General features: G+C 43.1%; 1 protein-coding gene across 1 annotated transcript in view; it reads left to right on the plus strand.

The window, feature by feature from the left end:
* rad21a (RAD21 cohesin complex component a) overlaps nucleotides 1–26,593 on the plus strand; it is a 70,540-nt gene that overhangs the window by 33,053 nt on the left and 10,894 nt on the right. The window contains 2 exon segments of the mRNA XM_062985486.1: nucleotides 19,344–19,511; nucleotides 24,466–24,565. Coding sequence (XP_062841556.1) covers nucleotides 19,344–19,511; nucleotides 24,466–24,565 — 268 coding nt within the window.

Raw genomic sequence — 26,593 nt, forward strand, 5'->3', positions numbered from 1 at the left:
AGTCCTTTTATTTGGACACAGAAAAGGCTGTTTGAGATCATCATTGAAAAGTAACGACCACATACATAAAATACTTAATAACAGCAGAATAGTGTGAGGTAGACGGCGTATCCCAGACTCCCTTGCACTGTTTTTTTTTTTAATCAAAAGAAAGCTGAACTGTGGATGTTGTACAGTGTAGCTTATACAGTACGTACAGTCACACACTCACTTTCTTAACCGCTTATGCAATCAGTGTTGCAGGGGGGTGCCGGAGCCTTTACCAGCTTTTCAATGGGCGCAAGGAACACAGTAACACCCTGGACGGGGCACCAGTTCATCACACACACACACCCACTCACCTATAGGGCAATTCAGTGTCTCCAATTAACCTGACTGCATGTTTTTGGACTGTGGGAGGAAACCGGAGCTCCCGGAGGAAACCCACGCAGACACGGGGAGAACATGCAAACTCCACACAGAAAGGACCCGGACCGCCCCACCTGGGGATCGAACCCAGGACCTTCTTGCTGTGAGGCGACAGTGCTACCCACCGAGCCACCGTGCATATGTGGCTTATGTACAGTAGTTTAAAAATTTTTTTTAAAAATAAATGTCTGATATGAGAAGTGGACTATTGGCACACTGTTTAGGGTGGCACACTAGTTGCTTGTTTCTGGTATCGCAAGGCATACTGGGAAATAAAGTCTAGTGTGAGCGTGAAACTGATACCGTAGTGTCTTCGGCCCACTTTTAGGTTTTTTGGAAATAGCTTTGGCGATTAATTAACAATAATACTGTAGAACAGGATAAAACATTTGTAGCCTAGTGATTTAGCTACTGGACTAGTAATAAGAAGGTTGCTAGTTCAAGCTCCACCGCAGCCAGGTTTCCACTGTTGGGCCCTTGAGCAAGGCCCTTAACCCATAATTGCTTAGACTGTATACCGAAACTGTAATGTAAGTCGCTTTGGATAAGGGGGTCTGCTAAATGGGCTGGGCGGCCACATGAATAACGACTGGCTATTGTTCATCCATGTAGGGAGCCGGATAGGGACCTCCGCTGGCTGATTGATGGTGTCTTCACAGAGTCAAGGGGTGTGTTCGAAAACCTAGTGAGCTGCCTTGCTGTCTTACTGTCTACATAGGCGGCTGCCTCAGTAGAGAGGATTCTAATAAGTCAATGATTTATAAGTCAGGTTATTCGAACGCGCTACTCAGATAGCGCTTCCATCGGGTTTCGCGTTTAGCATCTTGCCATTAAAACCAATGGATTGAGGTAGCACAGCACGCTAACATGTCAATATAGCCTCCCTTCATGTACCGATAACGGTTACATTTCCTGACAAGCCCGAACTTGCAAATAAAAACACTCGGTACAAGTTTATACAAGTTAAAAATCAGTAATATTTTATTTACGTTTGAAAATAACTCCATTCGTTTCTCCGCCCCGTCAGCCATGTTTATTTTTCTGTGAGAGAAGAGCACCCGACCCGCAATGAATTCTGGGTTTGCCTTGATCACTAAGGCAGCGTCGGATGCTCACTCGTTCTTGAGCCAAAATAACATTGAAATATTAAGATGCCTCAGTAGTGAGGATTTTAAGGCATCTAGGATTTCGAACAGCCTCCTTATCGGGAGCGCAGCACAGGATGACGTAAAATGCGTCTATGTAGAGAGAGAGCACTAGCTTTTCGAACACACCCAAGGAATAATGCTGATCAGGGTGTGGCTCTCCGTGCACAAGGCTGATCGGCATATGAACTCGCCTCGTGCAGGTGAAAAGATGCAGTCAGCTACTGCACACGTGTCGGAGGGGGCGTGTGTCAGTTCGCTCTCCACAATCGGGGCGGGGGTCAGCACCAGTAGACGCAAATGGGTAAAAATGGGACACGCTAAAAATTGGGGAAAAAAGGGAGAAAATGCATTAAAAACATTAAATAAATAAAAAATATAAACTTGTATGCGAACACCCGCTCATGGAGGCTTTATGTCCCATCTTGTAAGTCACAGTAAGACCAGATAAAGTAAGATGCGTTGTTTGTGTTGCCAACACTATTAAAATAGCCAGACACGGCTAATCCCCTTTAAACCCTTGTTTCTAGTTAACGGTTTAAAAAAAGGACGCAGGCAAATATCATGTGCTATGGTCCAGGCTACAAGTGCTAACTTAATTTCTCCTCTGTGAGTAATCTCCCCCCTCAAATATTCCGACAGGCCACTTTGTAATTACCTCAAGCCGAGCGCTAACCTTCCTGTTTGTCCGCGTTGCAGCTTTATTTACTCCTCCCTAATTTGCAGTCACGCGTCGCCGGATGCCGGATGCATTAAAAGGTGAGTGAATTGAGCGCCGAGGGCAGCCGGGATTCAGAGAGCACGCTGGCGCTCGCCATCCTAATTGCACCGCCGACGAGACCGGGTAAGACAAAAATGCAGAATCACGCTCGGCCCGCTAGGGTCGGGCTCGGAAACAAGCTCGCCTTGTTATTTCAACATCGCGCCACCATAAATCCTGTTGAACTTTCTTCCCGCTGCACACCAAATCCTGCAGGTCATTAAAGATTCGCCCCGGCGCACTTTACAGAACGAGCGTGAAATATGCAACCGGCCAGCGTTTGCAGAGACGCACACGAGTGTACCCACTTCCTCCCCCTCCCATCGCCTCTCTTTAGTCTTTCTCCAGTCGGAAGAAGAAAGAAAATCGGATAAAAGCTGAAGAGCCGCCGCCGTAACAGATTAACGTCCACAAATTCCGCTCTCCTCTCTTAGACGGATCCAAGTGCGACCGGAAGTGAGCGGCGTCTCACAAACCCACGTCTCTTCCCAGCTTCAGATTGCCGAGGGGGCTTGATTGGGCTGATTCTTCTGCTTGCTATCGCATAATGGGATCTGCAGCCTTCCCTGTTCAGTGTTCCACCGGGCATCGCGGATTGTTTGCAATTAATCTTGGTTAAGAGAAGCCTGCGCATGCTTGACACATTTCTTCATCAAGTGGCCCGCTAGAAGCGGCGCTGGGCTAATCGAGCGATTGAGCGTCCGCTCGGCTACAGAAACAAGTCTGGTGTTTGGTACAACCAGTGCAACCGATTCAAATACCAGCTTTTCCCTTTTGACTTTTCATTCCCTTCTCGGTCTCAGGAGATTTTCTTGTAACCATCTCGAGTGTACAGCGGTACCTTGAAACTCAACGTTAGTTGGTTCTGAAAGTGGCAATGAGTTTAAAAGGTGTTGAGTTTTAAGGTACTTTTCCTATAAGGATGTTTGGGGAACCTGTTGATGCGTTCCATGGTCCTGTGGAACTGCATACATTTTAAAATATGTAATGTAAAATGTAAAATAATGTAAAATAATGAGGTTGTTTTTGACACTTTTACATTGAAAATAACACAAATATAATAAAAAATAAAACTGAAATACAATTAAAAATCAATAAAAAATACAATAAAAGCTAAACTTTATCTTTACTTCTTTATTATTTCCTTATGCTTCTTAGTCGTGGAGATGCTTGATCTTGGAATACCGTATTCCGTTCAGCACCGGCACATTCACATGAGAAACAGCAAAATTGCTTTTGTGCTGCTGTGCCGTTATTTCCTATAAAGTGTGGCGGCACACAAAGCTTAACGTAACTTATTGTACTGAACCACGTTAAGCTTTTTTAACGATAAGCGTTTTAGACTCTGGGAGAAGCTGATTCTGATTCTCACAATTTCTCAGAACCTCGAGCTGTAACACAAGTTTAAAAGTGAAACAGGGAGGAAAATCATAGATAAACACAGATACATGTGGAGCTTTAACACTGGATCTTATTCCGCAATAATGCAGATTCGTCTCATATTCACACTTTCATAACGTTTTACCACACCGTTCAAGCCGAGCGCTGAGCAAGTGGCGGTCACACGTGGAGTTTAAGGGTACAGATTTCTTGACGAAAAGCGTCAAGTTGCAAAGATTTTGAGTTTAGGGGACGTCGAGTTACAAGGTACCGCTGTACTTTCCACTGATGTCTAGACTCCCGTGGTCTTGACAAGGACGCTTCACACCGTTTCTCCTGAAGGCGGCTTCATGCAATCAAACAATGAAATAACCTTCCATCGGATTGCATGATGGTAATAATTACCTGCCATTAACTGTGATTACGAAAAAGGACCGTGATTGGTCTTTCAAAGGGTCCTTACATGATTAAAGCTGCATCACTTCTAATTGTGGCCAAAGTTCTGATTAATATTTCATTCATTTATTTCAAAGACCTTGAGGCATGACAGAAGCAGTCATTAAGCATAACAGGTTTCTGTGGGGCCAGTGAAATAAATAATACAGAGACCATAGACGAAAATATGAGCTTTAATACATTCCAGTACATTTTTCAGAAGAAAATTTAGTTATTTGAGGAATTTGGAGAGCTCATTACATTAAAAGCTTTAAAAATACACAGATCAGACGAAACCGTAGGAAAACACCAACACATGCACAGCAAAACCTAGTTCAGAAAGATGCACATGTACATGTTAGTAGAAGAAGAATGCTTTTATTTGTCATATATACAGATACAGTTGTACAGTACAACAAATGTCTTTCTTCGCATGTCCCAGCTTGTTTGGAAGCTGGGGTCTGAGCGCAGGGTCAGCCATCGTACGGCTCCCCTGGAGCAGAGAGGGTTAAGGGCCCTGCTCAAGGGCCCAACAGTGCCTGCATGGCAGAGCTGGGATTCGAACTCTCAACCTTTCAGCTGCTAGCCCAAAGCTCTACCAACTAGGCTACCACTGTCCTGTTATGATCAGGGAGAGCGGCACGGTGACTCGGTGGGTAGCACTCTCGCCTTAGCAAGAACATCCTGGGTTCGATTCCCTGGTGGAGCGGTCTGTGTCCTTTCTGTGTGGAGTTTGCATGTTCTCCACGTGTCTGTGTGGGTTTCCTCCAGGAGAGTGTTTATTAACCACAGGGCACATAAAATTACAGAGTGGGGTCGCCGTGTGCTGATCCATGTGGTGCTGGTTCCAAACCACTTCTGGCATTAACATCAGCACATAAACTGGGCGACGGGGTTTTCATGGCCACTGGACTCTGGGGCAGTGCAAATGTGTTCTGTGGATTAATAAATTGTGTTTCTCTACAGGAATTCATGTATTTTTCATATTTCTTAATTATATTAATGTAAAATAAGTACAGATATTTTAAGGTCAAATATTGATTAGTGTTGTTGATTAAAATGTTATTTTTAATGTTGAAATATAGATCAACAAAGAAAAATACACCAGTAACAATAAGTCAAGGGAGAAATACTGATTTTATAGAGCCAGATTCTCTCAATAAACGAGCCCTGTTGAAAGTAGTGTTTTGTATTCCACACCACAGACGTTTCCTCACTACAAATGGGCTGCGGTCCAAGAACAGCATTCAGCTAAATCCCTGTTAAAAGCAAGTATGAATTAATCCCCGCCTCACAAACTTACTGTTTCAAGGTGAGTGTAAGTGTTCACTTATGTACTCAGTAAAACTGTAAGACTTCAAGCATTGTTTGAAAACATGAATTCATTTACCTGGGTACAGGTCAGTACAGAGAGGAGCCTCGTCGCTGGCCTACTTGAGTTCTGAGGTGAGGGTCGGAGGGTAGAATGTATTACGCAACAGATCCAGAAAGTAGATAGATAGATAGATAGATAGATAGATAGATAGATAGATAGATAGATAGATAGATAGATAGATAGATAGATAGATAGATAGATAGATAGATAGATAGATAGATAGATAGATAGATAGATAGATAGATAGATAGATAGATAGATAGATAGATAGATAGATAGATAGATAGATAGATAGATAGATAGATAGATAGATAGATACTTTATTGATCCTTTAGGAAATTAGGGTCCCAGTAGCATTAAATAGTAATGAAGGTACACACTGTAAAAGGAAAGAAGGAAAATTGAATGAAGGTGCAGGGAGGTGCAGTTCCAAGTGTACAGTGAATGGTACAAATTAAATAGGAGATTAAAAATTAAATAGTAAAGTGATGAGTACTGGGTAGTGACAGCTCAGTGGTTAAGGTACTGGACTAGTAATCAGAAGGTTGTCGGCCACAAATGTAAACGAGTACTTCACATTGAATTGGGCCTGTATAGCCATATCTTAATATACATCAACATACATACGTATGTATGTGCATGAATATACTTAAGTACACATACTTGTATATACTCCAACATACTGTACATGGCTACATGTAGGACCCTCAGTCCTTAGCGATCACCCGCTGCCCCCTGAATGTTGGAGTTGTAGAGCCTAATGTAGAGGATGTAAAACCTCCAAAGCGAGTGCAGGATTGTGAATGTACACAATCCAAGCCAATGAGGGTTAAGGGCCTTGCTCAAGGGCCGAACAGTGGCAACCTGGTATATGTAGCGCTTGAACTAGTGACCTTTTGATTACTAGTCCAGTTCTTTAACCACTGAGCTACCACTACCCTGGAGTACTGATTCCTGCAAAGGTGAAGCGCTTTAGTGGCATCCGGGTGGCACAGTGGTTCCATGGGTAGCGCTGTCACCTCACAGCAAGAAGGTCCAGGGTTCAATTCCCAGGCATCTGTTTGGAGTTTGCATGTTCTCCTCGTGTCTGTATGGGTTTCCTGTGTGGCCGTGATGCTGTTTGACATTAAACTGATGAATCATGGGTAACCTTTAACTACCTGCGCTGTCATGAATGGACAGTGTAAAACATCACCTTAAAATCCTAATAAATATATAAACAAATAAATAAATAAATAAAAGGGATTTATTGCAAAAGGGCTGTAAACCGAAATAACACCTCCATATGTACCCTCGGGTCCAGTTGTTGTAGTGTGTTGTCTGAGTGTTGTTGTGGTTATACAGATACTTGTTTGTAGGGCTGCAACGATAAGTCGACGTAATCGATAACGTTGACTATAAAAATTTGTCGACGTGGAATTTCATTGTCGACGCGTCGTTAGTATTGCAATGCACTAAAGGGACTGCAGGGGGCGCAGCATCGCTTCCATGGCGCAGCGGGGAGTTTATGAAGACAGAGAGGCAAAGATAAAGAGACTGAAACTTTCTAAAGTATTTCAGCCAAAATAACCCAAAGAAACGAGCTGAACACAGATACTACAACGCAGAGTTATGGTTTCACACCAGCAACACGGTGAAGCGCCTTGCAGCGTTATTCCGGTAAGTTTTTACACCGCTTTGTGCTTTAACCAACGTAGTTAATGTTTGTTAATGCTAGAGTACTTGTCGGAAAACTATCTAAGAGTTCGCTATTTTTCAAGTTTGTTTGCTAGCTAACGCATTAAGTGCAATAGTTAATTAGTCATTTATATGAGTAACGTTATATAATTTAACATTATAGCCTAACGTTACCGTGTCTCGTCTTCCATATTTTTGCTCTCGTTAATGAGAGCATTCATTCTACTTAATGATAGCTAGTTAGCTCAGCAGATAATTCAGTTAAGATATTTAACCTGTTATGGTTTAGTTGGCATTGCCAGTACACTATTTGTAATAAACTATGATACACAGCCTTCAGTTTGTGATCATTAATACAGCTTTCTCGTTTGCTCTTTCTATTAATAGCACTAAGCAATGGAGTGTGATGAGAAGAGAAGTTCATGCACCCCTCAAATGGCTGAGATCTTCACAGACAGCATTCACATGTTTCTCAACCACATGTTATAAATGTTTTTTGACTTCCAGAGTGATAACTTATGAAACATAACAGTTTCTAATGCTGTCCAAAGCTTTCTTATTAAATTGAATTTTTTTATTGTGATTGTGTATTAATGTTTCAAATATATTTAATTCAACTATCAAGCTTAAGTTTCATATTCATGTTTCATGGGTCATTATTTTAATTTGATATTGGAACTTAAATGACATAACAGAGTTTTGTTATGTTAAGGCAGAGATGGAGGGTATGACATAAATAATCGTCGATTAGTCGACTAATCGAAAAAATAATCGTCAGATTAGTCGACTACTAAAATAATTGTTAGTTGCAGCCCTACTTGTTTGTACAATGTGAATCTCTGTAGTGTGTACTATTACTTTTGACTTTTGATTTATGTAACTTGCTACTGAGGCCTTAATTTCCTTCGGGATTAATAAAGTCTGTCTATGCTTACCCCCATTTCTGATTTTGCCATTGTGAACACATATTAAGAAGGTACGTTCCGTGATTAACTGCCCTCAGGGTTCTCTTGCCCGCCCTGATGGGGGGTAGCAAAGCGCAGAATGTCGAGCTTTGACAGTCCAGTTCTATGTGCCACAACAGCCCGGAGCCCGTTCTGTGATTACTCGCACCGTTTATACCCAGCACTGCTTGCCGACTTGCTCTGGTACCAGCCGTCATCAGCACGCAATTATAGTTCCCGCTTGTTTGGTTGAAAATATGTCATCACAGGATTCATGTTGGCCATCTCCCATATCAAATTAGCGAAACGCGTTTTTGCAGATGCACCGCGGTCCATGCATAATTCATGGCTTCTTCAATCATCGCCAAGTTTGTCTGCCACCGTGAGATTGTCTTCGAGCGCGTTAGCATTCGTTCAGCAGACGCTCGTCTCACGGGATCGAATTTTCTCGCTGCGAGACGCTGGCTCACGGCTCTGATGGTACTGTTTGATATTGGATTAGACGGTTTGGATTAGCTGGACTAGGTCTAATGTTATCAGACTAACGTGTATGTGTGAGTGTGGGAAACGAGAGTTCTTAAAAAAGCAGAAAATAAATAAATAAGGTTTTTTTTGCTGTCAAGTAGATTAGCAGCAGATCAGAATCCATGTTTTCATTACATTTACATTTTCGGCATTTAGCAGACGCTCTTATCCAGAGCGACTTACACTGACCAGGCATAACAGTATGACCACTGACAGGTGAATTAAATAACACTGATTATCCCTTCATCACGGCACCTGTTAGAAAACCTTGGGTCCTGCCATCCATGTGGATGCTACTTTGACACGTACCACCTACCTAAGCATTGTTGCAGACCATGTCCACCCTTACATGGAATGGTATTCTTTCAGCAGGTTAATGCGCCCTTCCACAAAGCAAAAATGCTTCAGGAACGGTTTGAGGAGCACAACAACTAGTTTGAGGTGTCGACTTGGCCTCCGAATTCCCCAGATCTCAATCCAATCAAGCATCTGTGGGATGTGCTAGAGAAACAAGTCTGATCCATGGAGGCCCCACCTCACAGCTTACAGGAGTTAAAGGATCTGCTGCTGACATCTTGGTGCCAGATACCACAGCACACCTCCAGGGGTCTGGTGGGGTCCATGCCTTGACGGGTGAGGGCTGTTTTGGCAGCAAAAATGGGACCAACACAATATTAGGAAGGTGGTCATAATGTTATTCCTCATCTGTGTATAGAGGAGCTTCCACAGTAAACATTTGCCTACTCTAGTTTAAGTCCAAGAACAGTCCAAGGATACAGATCTGCTGAAACCCTGGTAGAACAATTTTTTTTAAGGAAATAAGAAAGGAATAAAAGTGTTAGTAAGAGTGTTAGAGTGTTAGTTCTCAGCTTAAGTGCTTAGTAAAGAGGTGAGTTTTTAACTTTTTTATATAATTTCACATTGCAAAGGCTCTTACTAGTCCTGACTTAATAGCTGTCCATCTGAATACAACTAACACTTCATTTAAATCACCTAACAGTCTGTCAGTCCGGGCACAGGTAACTAATTCCTTGCCAAATAAGCACCCAGCGTGGCATTACTCAACCGCTGAAAAAGGTACTGAATCTTTATCCCACTTTGGACAAGTGCTCATTACCTACGACGTTTCACAAAGACCTTTCCAGCTAATCTAATGGCAAAATCCATCCAGTAAAAAACTGTATGGCAAATCAAATGTCAGCGCTGGTCCAGGTTTAATGACTTCACTGCTGTTCTGTTCTCGAGGTGTAACAGCAGAACCCGGCGTATCCTGAAACAATGCCTTTCTCCAGGCAGAATTACAGCCGCTAAGTCATTTGTGTTGGCTGAAGTTGCACCGTCGACCACTTGTGGCACACAAAAGATGCTGAATTACACAGCCACAACACAAACAGCCACAACACAAACAGAGGCGCGTGCTCGGCTTTGTGCGCTCGCTCGGCTCGAGCGAGGCTCCTGCTTTAAATGAAGATCAAAGGAATAATTTATCCTCCTGTCGTCGACGATGTCTTTATCCAGTTCAGTGTGGCTTTGTAATAGAGAAGCACAGTGGGATTGTTGCACTGAGCTCAAACCAAAGCCCCAAATCAGCAGTAGAAGCCAAGAGGTTCATCACTAATGCTTGGTGTCTTACATAAATGGACTCTACATAAATAGATTCAACTATATAAATACATAAATATATCTGCATTCTTTCCCTTTTCTTCCCATGTAGTCGGGTCCAATTTCCCTTGCCACTTCAACCATCTTCAAACTGGCCAAGGAGAGCCACAGACTAGCATCTGCCCCCTTTTACTATAGAAGCCTAATGCCCACATTATAGGTCATTAATAGAAGCAGAGTGCCCACACTATACATTATTAATAGAAACCCAGTGCCCATATTGCCATTAATAGAATCCCAGTGTCCACACTACCAGTCATTAATAGAAGCCCAGTGCCCACATTATACGTTAATTATAAAAGCTAAGTGCCCATATTATACATTAATAATAAAAGCTGAGTGCCCACACTATACTGTACATCATTAATAGAAGTCCAGTGCCCACATCACAGGTCATTAATAAAAGCCCAGTGCCCACACTATTGGTCGTTAATAGAAACTGAGTGCCCTAATTATACGTAATTAATAAAAGCCGAGTGCCCACATTATAGGTCATACATAGAAGTCCAGTGTCCATGCTATAGGTCGTTAATAGAAGTCAAGTGCCCACTTTATTTGTTAATAATAAAAGATGCATGCCCACACTATATATCATTAATAGAAGCCCAGTGCCCACATTATACATCATTAATAAAAGCCATGTGCTCACACTATACATAATTAACAGAACCCGAGTTCCCACATTACATGTTGTTAATAGAAGCTGAGTGCCCACACTATATATCATTAATAGAAGCTGAGTGCCCACACTATATATCATTAATAGAAGTCGAGTGCCCACACCATAGGTCGTTAATAGAAGCCCAGTGCCCACATTGTACTAGTATTATAATAATAATAATAATTATCATGATTATAGAGGATATTTTTTAAGGTTAAGCAGTAAAATCAAACGAGCTGAGAAGTAAAGTAAGAAGTAGAATACGGGTTTGGAAACTTCAGGTAGTTCCATGAACCTTCGAGCAAATGTCCAATTAAAGGTACATTTAGAGCACTTAGCCGCACAGCGTGTACCTTTAACTCAGCACCACCAAATCAGCAGCACAAAATAAAAGTGTCAAGTCAGTGACGTTCCTCAGCTTCCACAGCCAAGATTTTCACTGCACCACTGGGGTTGTTTTGTCACTAAGCTTTCTTTATGAAGGCAGCTGAAAGGGTTTTTTTCAGGACGAGGCAATCGGCAGTGCTTGTTTGACTTCAACTGCGTGACTTAAATGTCGCCACCGTTCTCAGGTCGTTGTGGGGGTGAAGGGTGGGGGGGTGGATGTCATGAGTTCCATGACAAATTGCAGCTCGCTGCTTCATTCTTATTCAGCCCGGCACTGTCAGTTCTGAGGGCTGTTCCCCCACATCTAATGTGAAGACTGTTCATCATGTGTCTCCAAATGAAGATGGAAAGACGTTACAGATTGGAAACAGAAATATTATTGGTCAGATCATTTGCACAGTCGTGAAAAAATACCATTTTCTAGAAAGGCTTTATCACTGGAACATGGCTTCTGAAGCTCTGAAAGGCTTCCAAATAAAAGTCATAGTAAGTTCACACTACACGACTGGATCTCTTGTAATCGGGAGTCTTTTAAGTCGTTGTGGTTTTCACACTACACAACTGATCAGCGATAGGGGGTCACACACCACACCATCTATCGCCAAGAGGAATCTCAGATGAGTCTGTCTGGTCTCCCAAACTACGTTTAGTCACGAAAACACACGAGAAGTGACGAGGGGTTTAATGGTACCTCGTCAAAAGGCAAGGAGAAAGGCAAGGAGAAAGAAGAAAAGAATCTGGATAAAGGAGTGGATTTGGCTATGTGGTCAGCAAGAATCGTCTGTTCTTGAGAGGGGAAGCTAAATAAATTTTTTTGGCAATGCAGCGTTGGTATGATGGTAGATCACGATCTACCAGTCGACTGCACAGTGCAAGCTGGTAGATCACGCCTCATTTAAACAGGTTAACGTGATTGACATGAAATGTGGCCACTGGTTCTTTAATTAGTTTATTATCTGATGAATAAAAAACGTTTTTATTCATCAGTAGTCATTTGGGCATTTTTCCTTTGTAACCTACGCTGTGAAGATGAGACAAAGAAACAAAAAATGTTTCGATTCGGGCAAGGACACTGCAGAGACGGCTGTTTAGCTCATACGTGGAAGAAGCCGACGGAGAAATTTTAACCCTACAATCTGGCTTTCCGTTGAAGTCAAGCGCCTCCGCTGGACAATTTTGGACAAACCTACTTGTGTGAATAAAATAAGCTTCTTCTTCTTCTTCCTCGGCCTTTGTCCCGTTCGGTTGCGGGGTCGGCTTTATGATTATGATTATGATCCGCATCGATTTGGCACATTTTTTACGCCGGATGCTCTTCCTGACACAATCCTCCCTATTTTATCTGGGCTGCACTGGTTTGTGCATCTAGCAGCTAGGTATCTATAGGACAATTCAGTGTCTCCAATTAGCCTGGTGGCATGTTTTTGGATTGTGGGAGGAAACCGGAGCACCCGGAGGAAACCCACGCAGACACGGGGAGAACATTTTTTACATTTACATTTACATTTTCAGCATTTAGCAGACGCCTTTATCCAAAGCGACTTACATTACAGTATACAGTCTGAGCAACTGAGGGTTAAGGGCCTTGCTCAAGGGCCCAACAGCAGCAACCTAGCAGTGGTGGGGCTTTAACCAGCAACCTTTGGATTACTAGTCCTGTGCCTTAACCACTAGGCTACAGCTTGCCACAGCTTGTTCCAGAACATGCAAACTCCGCAGAGAAAGGACCTGGACTGCCTAACCTGGGGATCGAACCCAGGACCTTCTTGCTGAGGCGACAGTGCTACCCACTTAGCCACCGTGCCGATGTGAAGAAATTAATGATGTCTAAATATCAATTCACCCTTACGGATGAACACTTGGAAGCTGCTTGAGAATTGGTATCAGCTGACACCATTCAGTGTAAATCATCAGAATAAGGTTGATGATGAGGCCAACCTTCTTAAAAACTAGATTGCGATGATCTGTCGACTAAAATAGTAGATCTCAAGCCACAAAAGTGTGGGCACCCGGCGTATACAATAAGTCACAAATACTGTAAGGCTTGTGTATGCTGATGTATTCTGATATAAACTATATTATGCCCCCCACACACATTTACATTCCTCTCTCCCGGGTTTCCCCTCATTGTGTATCTTCCGTTCACAACAATCACAACCAGATCGCAACACTTTTCACACTACATGATTATGAGTTGCCGACAGGTCCAGATATTTAGCACGCTAGATATTTTTTTAGTCTGCAAGCGATCGGCGATTTGCCTCCAAACTGGCATGTCTAGCGGTGACCAAATCAGGGCAAAAATCGTGTGGTATGGTCACGATGGCAGCCGGTTATTGGTGTGTCATGCCTCAGATTATTGCTCTTCTTTGCAGTGTATGTTTGTCCCAGCAATACCTGTGCAAAAGTGCCGACCACATATTTTCATAAATCATTCCTCATTCTTTGGTGAGAAACGTTACCGCATAGTCTCGTCTGACTGGGTCTCCTGATTTAAGCGTCCCTGTCAATCCGTATAGACCGGAGAACTCACATCTGACCTTGGAGTTATTGGTGGAGGCTTTATTGTTTGGCAGGATGCTCTCGTATTGTCTTCACTATTGTGAGCTCTCTGAATTGCAGCGTCCCTCAGGATCGTTTCCAGGTCTGAGCTGGATGGGTTCCAGCTGTCATCAGTGCCTCCTGCTTAATTTGCTGTTACTTGGCTGCCGGAGCAGCTTAGAAGGTGCATTTTTTTGCTCACTGTTTGGTCGACTGATTTCCATTATGTATAAACAAGGTCGAGATCATGTGCGGCTGGAGTCTAAAGTTTACGTACACCTTTAAGGAGCAAGTGTTTAATGGTGATGTTGGGATTTCAAGGATTTCTGCAGCTTTTTTTCTTATTTTTTATGACTATATGAGTGAACCATAGAGACGTCTTCTAGAGCAGGACTTTTTTTTTTTAATTTATGCATTTTCACCCAATGTAGTGTAGTCAATTTATCTTCCGCTGCTGGGGGATCCCTGATCCAGGTCGAGGTGGGTATATTGCTGCTCACGCCTCCTCCGACCTGCACGCAGCCCTTAGTGGGAAGACCCCACCCACATAGTCCGGTCACCCCTCCCTAGCAGAACCATGTCTGCTGCAGGCACTGCCAATTATGCCGGCTAGATGACGCCCAGCCGACCGGTGGCAACACCGAGTTTTGAACCGAGGAGTTCAGAATCTCGGTACTGGTGTGCTAGCGGAATACCCACATTTTGTTTTGGGGGTCAATTTCACTTTGTTGGCCTGTTAGTGATTATGATTAAATAGAGCGTGTGACTTCTCTTTGTCCCTTGGTCCAACACCTGTTTTAATGGAGCTATAAATAAGGAGTTTTTAATCCTATGACAGTGCAAAGCTCACTTGACTGTGGGCAGGGTCACACAGGTTCTAATTTACCTTGTAGCCCGTTACCTTGCTTTAGACTCTGGTTCATTCCAACAGTTCTTTATTATTTTTATTATCTTATTTGGGTAACCCAAACTTGACAAGGGATTGTCATCAAATTTTGCATTCTTAAGTGGTCATGGTCGTGGTGTGTCCGGTACCATCAGGAAACACTAAGGGCAACACACCGTTACCATTTACGTACTTACACCTATGGGGCAATTTAGAGTAGCCAGTCCATCAAACGGTAGGAAGACACAGTGGCTCGGTGGGTAGCACTGTCACCTCACAGCAAGAAGATCCTGGGTTTCGATTCCCTTTCTATGTGGAGTTTGCATGTTCTCTCCGTGTCAGTGTGGGTTTCCTCCCACAGTCCAAAGACGTGCAAGTGAGGTGAATTGGAGACACAAAATCGTCCATGACTGTGTTTGTCTTGTCATGAATGTAACCAAAGTGTGTAAAACATGACGTTAAAATCCTAATAAATAAATAAATAAGACGCAGCACATTTCAGAAAACCCTTCAGAAAACTTCAGAAAAATTACTCTAATTTTGTAACTGATACAAACGTTCTTTTTCGTCTAACAAAATGAGACTTGAGCATCTCAACTGTCGATGAAACTCTTATCAGGGTTTAACAGAGGAAGGTTTCAGAAAATGTGTGGGCTTGAACAACCTACTTTTGTTGAGACTTTCCCCAAATAATATCTAACCCGGAGATCACGCCCAGCCTTCTAAGCTAGCATTTGTACGACTTAATGAGTTCCTCCACACTGAGGAACTATTTTCTCGCCCCTTTTTCCCCCTCTTGCTTTCCTTATCTAGTGGAAACGGAGTGCACTTGTTGGCTTCGGTTGAGGAGGAGTGTGATAAATGTTCACCCTGTTCTGCATGTCCTTATCCATATCGCTTCAGGCTCCTGATCTGTTCTTCCTCCGTTATAGCTGCTCATAAAATCCTGACACAGCCAATTAAGCATCAGTCTGATTACGGCCTGAAAGATGCCCGTGGAACAGCGTGTAGTCGCCGCGACTCCTCCGGCCACGCCGTTCATCCGTTCATGTGGTGCTGGTTCGAACGGCAGGATTAACTCCAGGATTTTAATATTCAGCTCTTCTGAGCTTTTCTTCTCTATCATTCTTCTATTAAACCTGTGTCTTGTTTGAGCAGAGTTAAAGTTATTTAAAGTTAAAACATTGCAGTTATTTATACTATTATTGTTGGTTATACTCATATAAATAAAACTTTACAGTTTAGGTTAATAGTCCTGCTGACAGATGCTCCCTGGACAGATCACCATTCCATCGCAGGGCATCACACACTCATTCACACCCTGTCAGTGTAGATCAGGAGGAAACTGTTACTAGGAGGGAGGAGGGACTAAATTATAAATAATTAATAATAGTACGCAAACAGAATTTGTTCTCCTTTTTGCTGTTGTATTTAGGTACTCGAAACGCTGGATGCTCTTCCTGACACAACACACCTATTTCTAGTTGTAGTTGCAGTTGTAGCTTAGCGGTCAAGATACTGGACTAACAATGGAAAGGTCGCTGGTTCAAGCCCAACCACTGTCAGGTTGCCACTGTTGGGCCCTTGAGCAAGGCCCTTAACCCGTAGATAATATACTGTCACAGTTTGTAAGTCGCTTTGAATAAAAGTGTCTTCTAAATGCTGAAAATGTAAATTCTATACCTACACACCTATTTCGGGCTTGGGACCAGCGCTGAGAGCGCACTGGCAAGTGCACCTCCCAATGGCTAGGCTGTTTCGGCTATTCCCCAGTCGTGTCCATGCAGATGCCGACCATAGCACTGCTGGGATTTGAAACCCGGATCTCTGCATCTTATTGTCTAGATTACTTTAGAAAAATGTAATCAATGGTCATTAATAACTTTATGTATTAGTAATACATTTTGTTTGCTTTTCACTTGGTTTAACTTGTTAAAATAATCTATTTACACATCAGTAGTCTATTTTATTGGGTGGTTCGGTGGGTAGCACTGTTACCTCACAGTAAGAAGGTCCTAGATTTGACTCCCAGGTGAAGAGGTCCGGGTCCTTTCTGTTTGGAGTTTGCATGTTCTCCCCGTGTCCTACCACAGTCCAAGAAGTGCAAGTGAGGGTAATTGGAGATACAAAATTGTCCATGACTGTGTTTGATATTAAACTTGAACTGATGAATCTTGTGTAAGCAGTAACTACCCGTCCTGTCATGAATGTAACATGAATGTGTATAAAACATGACGTTAAAATCCTAATAAATAAATAAATAAATGATATTTAATCAAATTTTGATTAAGCCAAATATCCTCTAGTCAGCTCAAGGAGGGTGGAGGTGCTGTTGAGTTTCTTCATTCTAATATTCAGTATTTATGGAGCTCCTCCCTGCTGATGTTTCCCTCAGCTTATTCAACAGGGTTTTTTTGTTCTGGAATCTGTCAGGTTGCTTTGAGACAACATTTCTGTACAAGTAAATTTGACGTAAATACAGTTCGCGCAGTTGAGGGTTAAGGGTTTTTGCTCAGGTGCACCTACATTAAGGAAAAAAGGCAAACTGAATGGAACACTAAGACCACCATCGTGAAATATCTTAGTGGACATGGGCTAGCGTAATTTAGTGCCTAAAATATTTACAAAAAACCCAATTAATCAGTGATCATTGATAACTTCATACATTAGAAATAAATTTTGTGTGCTTTTCACTTGGTATAACTTGTGAAATATTCTCTAGTCAGCTCAAGCAGGATGGAGGTGCTGTTGAGGCTGGTTCCTCTCAAGGTTTCTTCTTTCTAATATTCAGTATTTATGGAGCTCCTCTCTGCTGATGTTTCCCTCAGCTTATCCATCAGGGTTTTTTTGTTCTGGAATCTGTCAAGTTGCTTTGAGATGTTTTTGTACGAATAAATCTGATGTAAATACAGTTCGAGCAGTTGAGGGTTGAGGATCTTTGCTCAGGTGCACCTATATTAAAGAAAAATGGCAAACTGAATGGAACACCGTCGTGAAATACAACCAAACATTAACATTAAACCAAGGACACACCAAGGACGACGTATAGACCGAGTCATACACACAACATGCAGAATTATCCACAGTAGAATAACCCACCAACCTGTAAAATCTGCCAAACACCTACTACAATAAAACACTTACTTATAGAATGCCCAAAATATACCAAAAAGAGACAAGTACACACCCCTGAAACCATAAAAGAACAGTCTTAACTTACCTTGCAGCCATAAGCTTGTTTGGAAGCTGGGGTCAGAGCGCAGGGTCAGTCATTGTACGGCGCCCCTGGAGCCTAGAAGGTTAAGGGCCTCGCTCAAGGGCCCAACAGTGGCTGCACAGCAGAGCTGGGATTCAAACTTTCAACCTTTCAATTAATAGCCTCAAGCTCTACTCACTAGGCTCCCACTGCCCCACAATATAAACACAAGACACAATAATCAGACTCAAACATAATACTGATCATGCCATAAAATGACACAAATGTGTTAAACATGGCGTTAAAATCCAAACAAACAAAACAAACCTTGCTCAGGTGCCCAACAGTGGCAACTTCGCTGTGGTGAAGCTTGAACCAGCTACCTTCTGATCAATAATCCAGTACTTTAACACCGGGTTGAAACCCGGGTCAGAAGTGGAAAAGTGATGCTACACACACACACATGCACACATTTACATTTTCAGCATTAAGCAGATGCTTTTATCCAAAGTGACTTACAACTGTGACAGTATACAGTCTAAGCAATTGAGGGTTAAGGGCCTTGCTCAAGGGCCCAACCCAGCAGCGCAACTTCTGATTAGTAGTCCAGTACTTTAACACAGATGCTCATGAAACCCGGGTCAGAAGTGTATGCAAAAGTCTGCAGTACAGTGGAAAAGTGATGCTACACACACACACACACACACACATTTACATTTTAAGCATTTAGCAGACGCTGTAATCCAAAGTGACTTACAGCTGTGCCTAGTGGTTAAGGTAGTGGTCCAGTAATCAGAAGGTTGCCGGTTCAAGCCCCACTGCCAGGTTGCCACTGTTGGGCCCTTGAGCAAGGCCGGCACTTAACCCTCAATTGCTCAGACAATATACTGTCCCAGTACTTTGGATAAAAGCATCTGCTAAATGCCGAAAATGTAAATGTAAATCTGTGACAGTATACAGTCTAAGCAATTGAGGGTTAAGGGCCCAACCCAACAGTAGCAACTTCTGATTACTAGTCCAGTACTTTAATACCCAGTGCTCATGAAACACGGGTCAGAAGTGGAAAATTGATGCTGCACACACACACACACACACACACACACTTACATTTTCAGCATTTAGCAGACGTTTTTATCCAAAGCGACTTACAGTTGTGACAGTATATTGTCTAAGCAATTGAGGGATAAGGGCTTTGCTCAGGGGCCCAACCCAACAGTAGCAGCTTCTAATTACTAGTCCAGTACTTTAACCACTAAGCTACAAGCTACTGCAACTGTGCAAACACACACAAGTTTTGTGTGCTCACGTATCAGCTTTGAATAATATTAAACGTAATGAAATCCTTTGTTTCTCTCTCTCAGTTCAGTACCAGATGGAGATGATGCGAAGTCTGTGCCACGTCAACATCGACCACCTGCACGTCGGCTGGTACCTGTCCACCTTCTACGGCTCGTTCGTGAGCCGAGCTCTGCTTGACTCCCAGTTCAGCTACCAGCACGCCATCGAGGAGTCGGTGGTGCTTATTTACGGTGAGACTCCTCGTCTCTGATTAACGAGTCCCCGCTGAGGTAACTAACATCCCGCTGCCAGCGTGTAGCGCGTCTCCGATTTATAGCTCGAGGGTACGAACAGGAACGGCTGCGGTTTCAATTCCCGTCTCACAACAACTCGAGAGTCACGGTCGCTTTAAACCTGGCGCACGCTTCACGACGTTCAGCGTTGTTCGATTGCTGTCATGCTCACGAGGTTTTTATACAGCAGGTGAATGCGTAAACGTAAAAAAATGGTGTTCTCTGACAGCGTGAAGAGCAGAATCACAATCTGACAGTTTTAGTTATGATCTGGGCCTTTTATATCGAACACTAAAATGTGCAAGTCAAATTTGTGACAGTGCCGCCGGTATCTATAAAACAAGATCTCATTTATTTGTCATGTTAAATTGCAGTTCATCAGATGTTGTACTGCAAGTGACAGAGGCGTCTTTCTTGCTCAGCAGCCTCTAAGCTTATGATCATGTAAAGCTGGCTTGACTGTAGACAGTGACTCCTGTATTCCTGGTCTTTAATTTTCCTTCCAATCTAGTCATATCCAGTTACACGATCCTATTTCACCTGTACTGCTGCAGATGTCCACTCCTGAATGAGCAGGGTCACGACTTAAATACACGTGAAGTAGCCAACCACTTCTTTTTACCGGCACGAGCTCCATTATGTGACACCTGAGTAAGTCCTGAGTATTTACAAGAGTGGCAAAGACTTGCTTTTCCCCCAAATGATGAAGGACGGAACAGAATTCTTCATGAATATAAAACTGAAAGCACACATAGAAAGGCAGATAAACAAAAACTGAACAAGAAAGACTCTGATCTGATCCTTATAAAAAAAGAACATGAAAAGACGTGTTCACATAGTGTTAAACCAATAAATAAACAAACAAACAAACATCACTTGCATGAAGTGGGTTCATATGGAGATCTGTTTCGTACATGGAGAGTCACGCACAGATCTCCATTATGTCCCGTCTCATTGTCCAGATGCCATCGATCAGCCAGCAAGGTCGCAATTGCAGCAGTTATGATGTATTCTTCTGGCCCCTCCCCCGGACAAGCCAGATATGGTCCATATAGGCGCTCGGATTGCCAGTAACAGAGCCAACTGGAAGTTGTGCCAGCCAGACTGGTGGCACCGTCGAGACTCAAAATTTATGTATGGTTTTTACCCAGCAGTTTTGAACTCTCAATCTAATCATATCCCCCAATTGCATTATGCTTCTTCTCTACTGATGCTGACCTCCACTCAGACTGAGGAGAGCCTCCGACACATGTGCAGTAGCCGACTGCATCTTTTCACCCGCACGAGGCGACTTCATATGCGGATCAGCTTTGTGTGCGGAGAGACACACCCTGATCACACATTATACCTCGTCCCAGTGCAGCGTCATCAATCAGCCAGCAGGGGTCGTAATTGCACCAGTTATGAGGAATCACCTCCAGCAACCTCGCTTTTAAGAACAAGCCAATAGTTGTTCACATAGGCGCTCAGCCTGCCGGAACCGACGAGTAACTGTATGTAAACTTTTGACTTAAAGAAGATCAGTATTGTGCTGTTTAATTGCATTCATGTAGCTGCAGCACTCACACTACATTTTACATTACATTCACATTTTCTGCATTTAGCAGACGCTCTTACAGAAGTGCTTCCATAGTAAACATTTCATTTCTCAAGTTTTAGTAACATAAGTGGTAAGAACGGGCACATTCAATGGGGTGATTGCCATAATAGATCTTGCCAAAATGTAGAAAATCAAGTGGTAAACCGTGCATCGTGCCCTAGGCTTCGAACAGTCACAGTTCTTATTAGCTTCAAGGCTAGCGTGACAAACAGAACATTCTAGTACTGTTAACTATGCTAATAAGATAATTACACCCAAAATGCTGACGTGCTGATAACCATTACCGTCAGCCGAGTTGGCGTTTCGGAGGAGCTACGCTTTTACTATTTTAGCGAAGATTTACTGATTTCACACTTCATTAGGGTTCATTACAGGCAGAAGTGGTGAGTTTAGCTCTTTAGGGTCGCTCGGTCCCCTTCCGTTAATCTAGCCGCGCTCTCCAGAGAGAAACCCCGAGTGATGCAGTGCAGCCTTCCAGCACCTCCTGCACACGCTCCATCACACCTCCTTTAAAATACATCAATAATGCAGCTCGCTATATTGCAGGCCGAATCAGAAATCCTTCACAGTCCGATCCGGCGTCAGCGTATCCATACGAGTAAGAAAGGAATTCCAGGAGCGATCCTGACAGCTTCTGTGCACGAGTTACTTAACCCGCGTCAGATTGATCACGGCTGTATTTCATGCTTCTGGGTTTTCCAGTTTTCTGTGCATCGACTCCAGTATCAAGCACGGTCTTCCTTTTTTTTCGAGGATGGCTACTCCCTTCTACTCCGGTATGACTGGCATGGCTGATAAGGACTGTCTAAAGTCTTTTGACAGCGCCGACAGCTGAATGAATTCGGTACAACTCAATTACCGAACGCAGCACCTTTTGCTAGTTTTATCATCACAAAGCCGACCACCATGACTGTGTCTTCTCATTATTAAAAAAAAACCTTTGCTATTTGACCTTTCTCGCCCCTCATCGAGATTGGGTTGTCAAACGATGAAATAAACGTCTGTGTGAAGCAAAGAAAGAAGACAGGAGGTGGTTGTTTCAGTAATTTCACCCTGTAACCTTTTTTTTGTCCTGCGACCAGGTTTCACGCACAATTAACCATTCAAGCCGGAGGACCAGGGTTCATACCTCAGAACGTAGCTTCTGTGCAGGTCTATTTGGTGTATAAGTGAAGATGTCACGGTAGTCGACTACATAACCAAGCCCGTACACAGAAGGGTTCGATGATGCACTGTGTGCTGTGACACCTCACTTCATCACCACGATTAAAATGATCTGCAATTTGAGCCACAGTTCATCTGTGGTTTGTTTGTACCAGCCGCCACAGGCTGTACATCCTCTGTTATCACTGAGTCATGGCCGCCCAACAACCTGTTAGTGGTTTGTGGCTTGTCCCTTTTTGGACCACTGTCAGCGGGTATTCACTACCACAACCTGCGACACCCCTTGCTGTTTCAAAGATACATCAGCCCAGGCGTCTAGCCCGTATGATATATTGGGTCTGTGTGAAAACCTAGTGAGCTGCCTTGCTGCCTACTGCCTATCTGATCAGCTGCCTCAGTAGAGAGGATTCTAATAAGACATCGAACTCATAAGACAGATTATTTAGACGCACTACTTAGACAGCGATCACAGTTAGCCTCAGGTCATTCAAACCGACGGGCTGAGGCGGCACGACCCGCTAACATGCCAGCTAACGTCTCCCTTCGTGTACCGAAAACGTTTAAACTGTCCCTGATGAGAGCAAATTTGCAAATAAACAACACTTGTGCACCTTTATACAAATTAAACATTAACGAGAATTGATTTACATTTGAAAAGAACTCTGTTGGTTGCTCCGCTTTTCATTCGTCCACCATGTTTGCAGTTTATTTGTTAGAAAAGTCATGCCGCACTGAATGCTGGGATTGCCTTCAGCTCTGAAAAAGCATCGGACGCTCCCTCGTCATTCAGTCAGATTATCACTTAGAATTAGGAACCCTCAGTAGGAGCATTTCAAGGAATCTTAGAATTTAGACACGCCCTCTTCTCGGGAGTGTAGGATGACGTAAATGCGTCTATGTAGAGAGATCACGAGGTTTTCACACAGACTCGTTCGGTCACTCAGGTCTGTATTCTGATTATATTTCTGCATTCAACACGTGAACTACAAATAACAACCATCAGCCCGACATTTATTAGATCCCTGACCTTCTCATGAACAGTTGTTATGAAATAGTGTGTCAGTACTGGTTTACGTTTACATTCGCAGCATTTAGCAGGCGGTTTTATCCAAACGGACTTAAATCTAAGAAATTGTTGATTAAGGGTTTTGCTCAACAACAACACCTTTATTTGTCATATATACATACACACATGTACAGTGAAATGACATTCCGTTTCCGCATATCCCAGCTTGTTAGAAAGCTGGGGTCAGAGAGCAGGGTCAGCCATTGTATGGGGCCCCAGGAGCAGACAGGGTTAAGGGCCTTGCTTAAGGGCCCAACTGTGGCTGCATACTAGAGCCTGGATTTAAACCTACAATCTTCTTCTCTAAGCTCTAGCCACTAGGCTACCACTGTCCCCTTAAAGGGTCCCCCCAAGGGTCAGACAGTGGCAACATGACAAATGCAGGGCTTGAACCAGAACTTCCGGTTACTAGTCCAGTAGCTTAACCACTGAGCTACCACTGTCCTGTAGGTGTTGAGAGACTGGACTTAGCTATGTGAATGCACATGCTTTTGAAACGTGACTTTAAACAGTTTCATGGTCATGTCTAAATTTAAGAGGGATCTTCAAAAAGTTTTAGCACTTCTATATTTTGGTTGGGAAGGAGTAGTAATTGGTCATGTCTGAGAGACTGAGAGACGCTTTTTGGACGCTCAAAGAAGCTTTAAGGGGAAGAAGATTTTCATGTGATGATGATGTGAAAGCAGCGCTGCATCAGTGGCTACGCTCTCAACCCAAAACATTTTTTGCTGACAGCATTAAACAGTTGGTACGACGCTGGAAAAATACATCGGAAGGTGACGATGTAGAAAAGTGACGTCATTTGCTTTTGAAATTCTTAATAAGTAAAGTTTGAAAGTGCTGAAACTTTTTGAAGAACCCTCGTATAAGCAGAACGGTACGATCGCAGTGATTTTAGACGAACTCTCTAACCGACAGAGTTGTTCTGTTGTGCTGGGAGTTACTTCACTAACTCGCAGGTCAATATTCCGTATTTACAACAGTTCACATTCACACAGTTTGCTGCGTTTAGCGAAGTCCGAATGCTTTAATTAAAAAGACGTGACCGCAGCACTTCACTCTCTAATGGTTTGTGTCCGCAGATCCCATCAAGACGGCGCAGGGCTCGCTGTCCCTCAAGGCCTACAGATTAACACCCAGACTGATGGAGATCTGCAGAGAGAAAGACTTCTCACCCGAGGCGTAAGCAAACACACGACCACCACTTACACACTTAACACGACTGGCGGATATTTCACACACCGGGGTAAAGTGAGGAAGGGGGGAGGAAGTTTTCAGCCACTGGATGTTTAATACTTTATTTACTTTCAGTACAAATTTACACACATTATGTCTTTAAGGGCCGTTCCACTGAACGGATGCCATTTGCGTGCAGTAACTGGATGAAAGTAAAGTTCATTTTTAATTTTTGTTCGACACTGAATCTAGTAACACACACTTTTTTTTAAATGCATTTTCCTCCCGATTTAGCGAATCAATCTTGTCTTCCGCTGCTACCAGAGATACCAGATTGCATCCGAGGAGAGCACGTCGCTGTACACACCTCTTCCGACACGTATACAGCCCTCCTCTTCTCGCCCCTGATTTCTGCACAGGCGTCTCTTCCGCCAGTCAGGGTCCTTACACAGCGTATGAAGACCCACCCACCCACACATAGTCCGGCCCCCACCCTGCAGATACGGTGGCAAGGTAGTATCTGCTGCAGGCACTGCCAATTATGCCCGCTAGATGGCACCCAGCCGACCGGAGGTGCTGGTGTGAAAGCGGAATATCCCGCTGCGCCACCTGGGCGCCTAGTAACACACACCTAACTATTCAGAAGGTGTTTTGGTCAAATCTCAGGCACCTTTGTTTAATTTTTCAGGTTTTTAAGGTTTCTAAGTGGAAGATGGTTGTCTACGAGTAACAGGACTGAGTTTTTAACCTAGAATTAGTAAATACATGAAATATAGCAGCATGGAGAACATGCTAAAGCACCAGAACACCAGTCTAGTGATTTGTCAATAACTATAAACAAATGCAGGTAACAGGAATGAACGCTGAGATGAATCTTCTCAGAGTTACAATATTATCAAACATGCAGAGGATAAAAAGGAGAACCTACTAATGCTCTTCCCGTGACCTTCAGTAGATACAGATAATGAACATTTCTGTTTACATTTTTTCAGAAGGATGAATATGTTGGGGTAACAGGACTGAGTGAAAACGTCACTGAAACATGGATTTTAACCACGACTTTTTTATGGAAAGTAAATATTACCAAACAATGCAAGAACAAAAACTTAAACAAGTGTACATCATACATGCAATACAGTAGCTTTGTTTTTATTTTGAAGGGACTGTTTTTTAAAGTTTTCCTACATTTGTAAGTTGTGAATGTGTGAGTTTATCCAGGTTCCCCATAACGTGTTTGCAAATAGAACTGTGAGTGCAGCTGATACGTTTACATTTTCACCATTTAGCAGACGCTTTTATCCAAAGTGACTTACAGTACTGTGACAGTATACTGTCTGAGCAATTGAGGGTTAAGGGCCTTGCTCAAGGGCCCAACAGGTAATTAGACTGCAAACAAAATAGCAACATCACTTTGTGTAAAGCTGTGTAAAACCTGCACTTAAAAAAACAGGTTTTTGTGAAAGTTGATAGTTAATGATGTTAAATGATGTTGATGTTTTTACTCTGCTTTACTCGTCAAACTCGCTCTAACATCCACTTTGAGGATAAAATGTTCACTTTCTGTTTAATATATCCCACCTACTAACAGGTGCCGTGATGAAGAGATAATCAGTGTTATTCACTTCACATGTCAGTGGTCATAATGTTATGCCTCGTCGGTGTATAATTCATATTAAGCAGAATTAGGTTTAACCTATTGGCTTTGCCCTCCACAACAGTCCCAGTTTCTAATGTGGCCCCTTGGAAGATTTAATTGCTCATCCCTTATTCAGACCAAGTGTGAAAACAGACCTAATAATCGGCACCCCATGTCCAACTCAGAGCCAGACGTTGGAACAGTTTATTATTCCTAAAAGTATATTTAAGATGCCTAAAAAGGGCGACTTGGTGGCTTAGTGGGTAGCACTACAACCTCACAGCAAGAAGGTCCTGGGTTTGATCCCCAGGTAGGGCGGTCTGGGTCCTGTCTGCGTGGGTTTCCTCCAGGAGCTCCGGTTTCCTCCCACAGTCCAAAGACATGCTAGTGAGGTGAAC

Source organism: Trichomycterus rosablanca, chromosome 23 (genome assembly GCF_030014385.1).
Source record: "Trichomycterus rosablanca isolate fTriRos1 chromosome 23, fTriRos1.hap1, whole genome shotgun sequence".
NCBI lineage: Eukaryota > Metazoa > Chordata > Actinopteri > Siluriformes > Trichomycteridae > Trichomycterus > Trichomycterus rosablanca.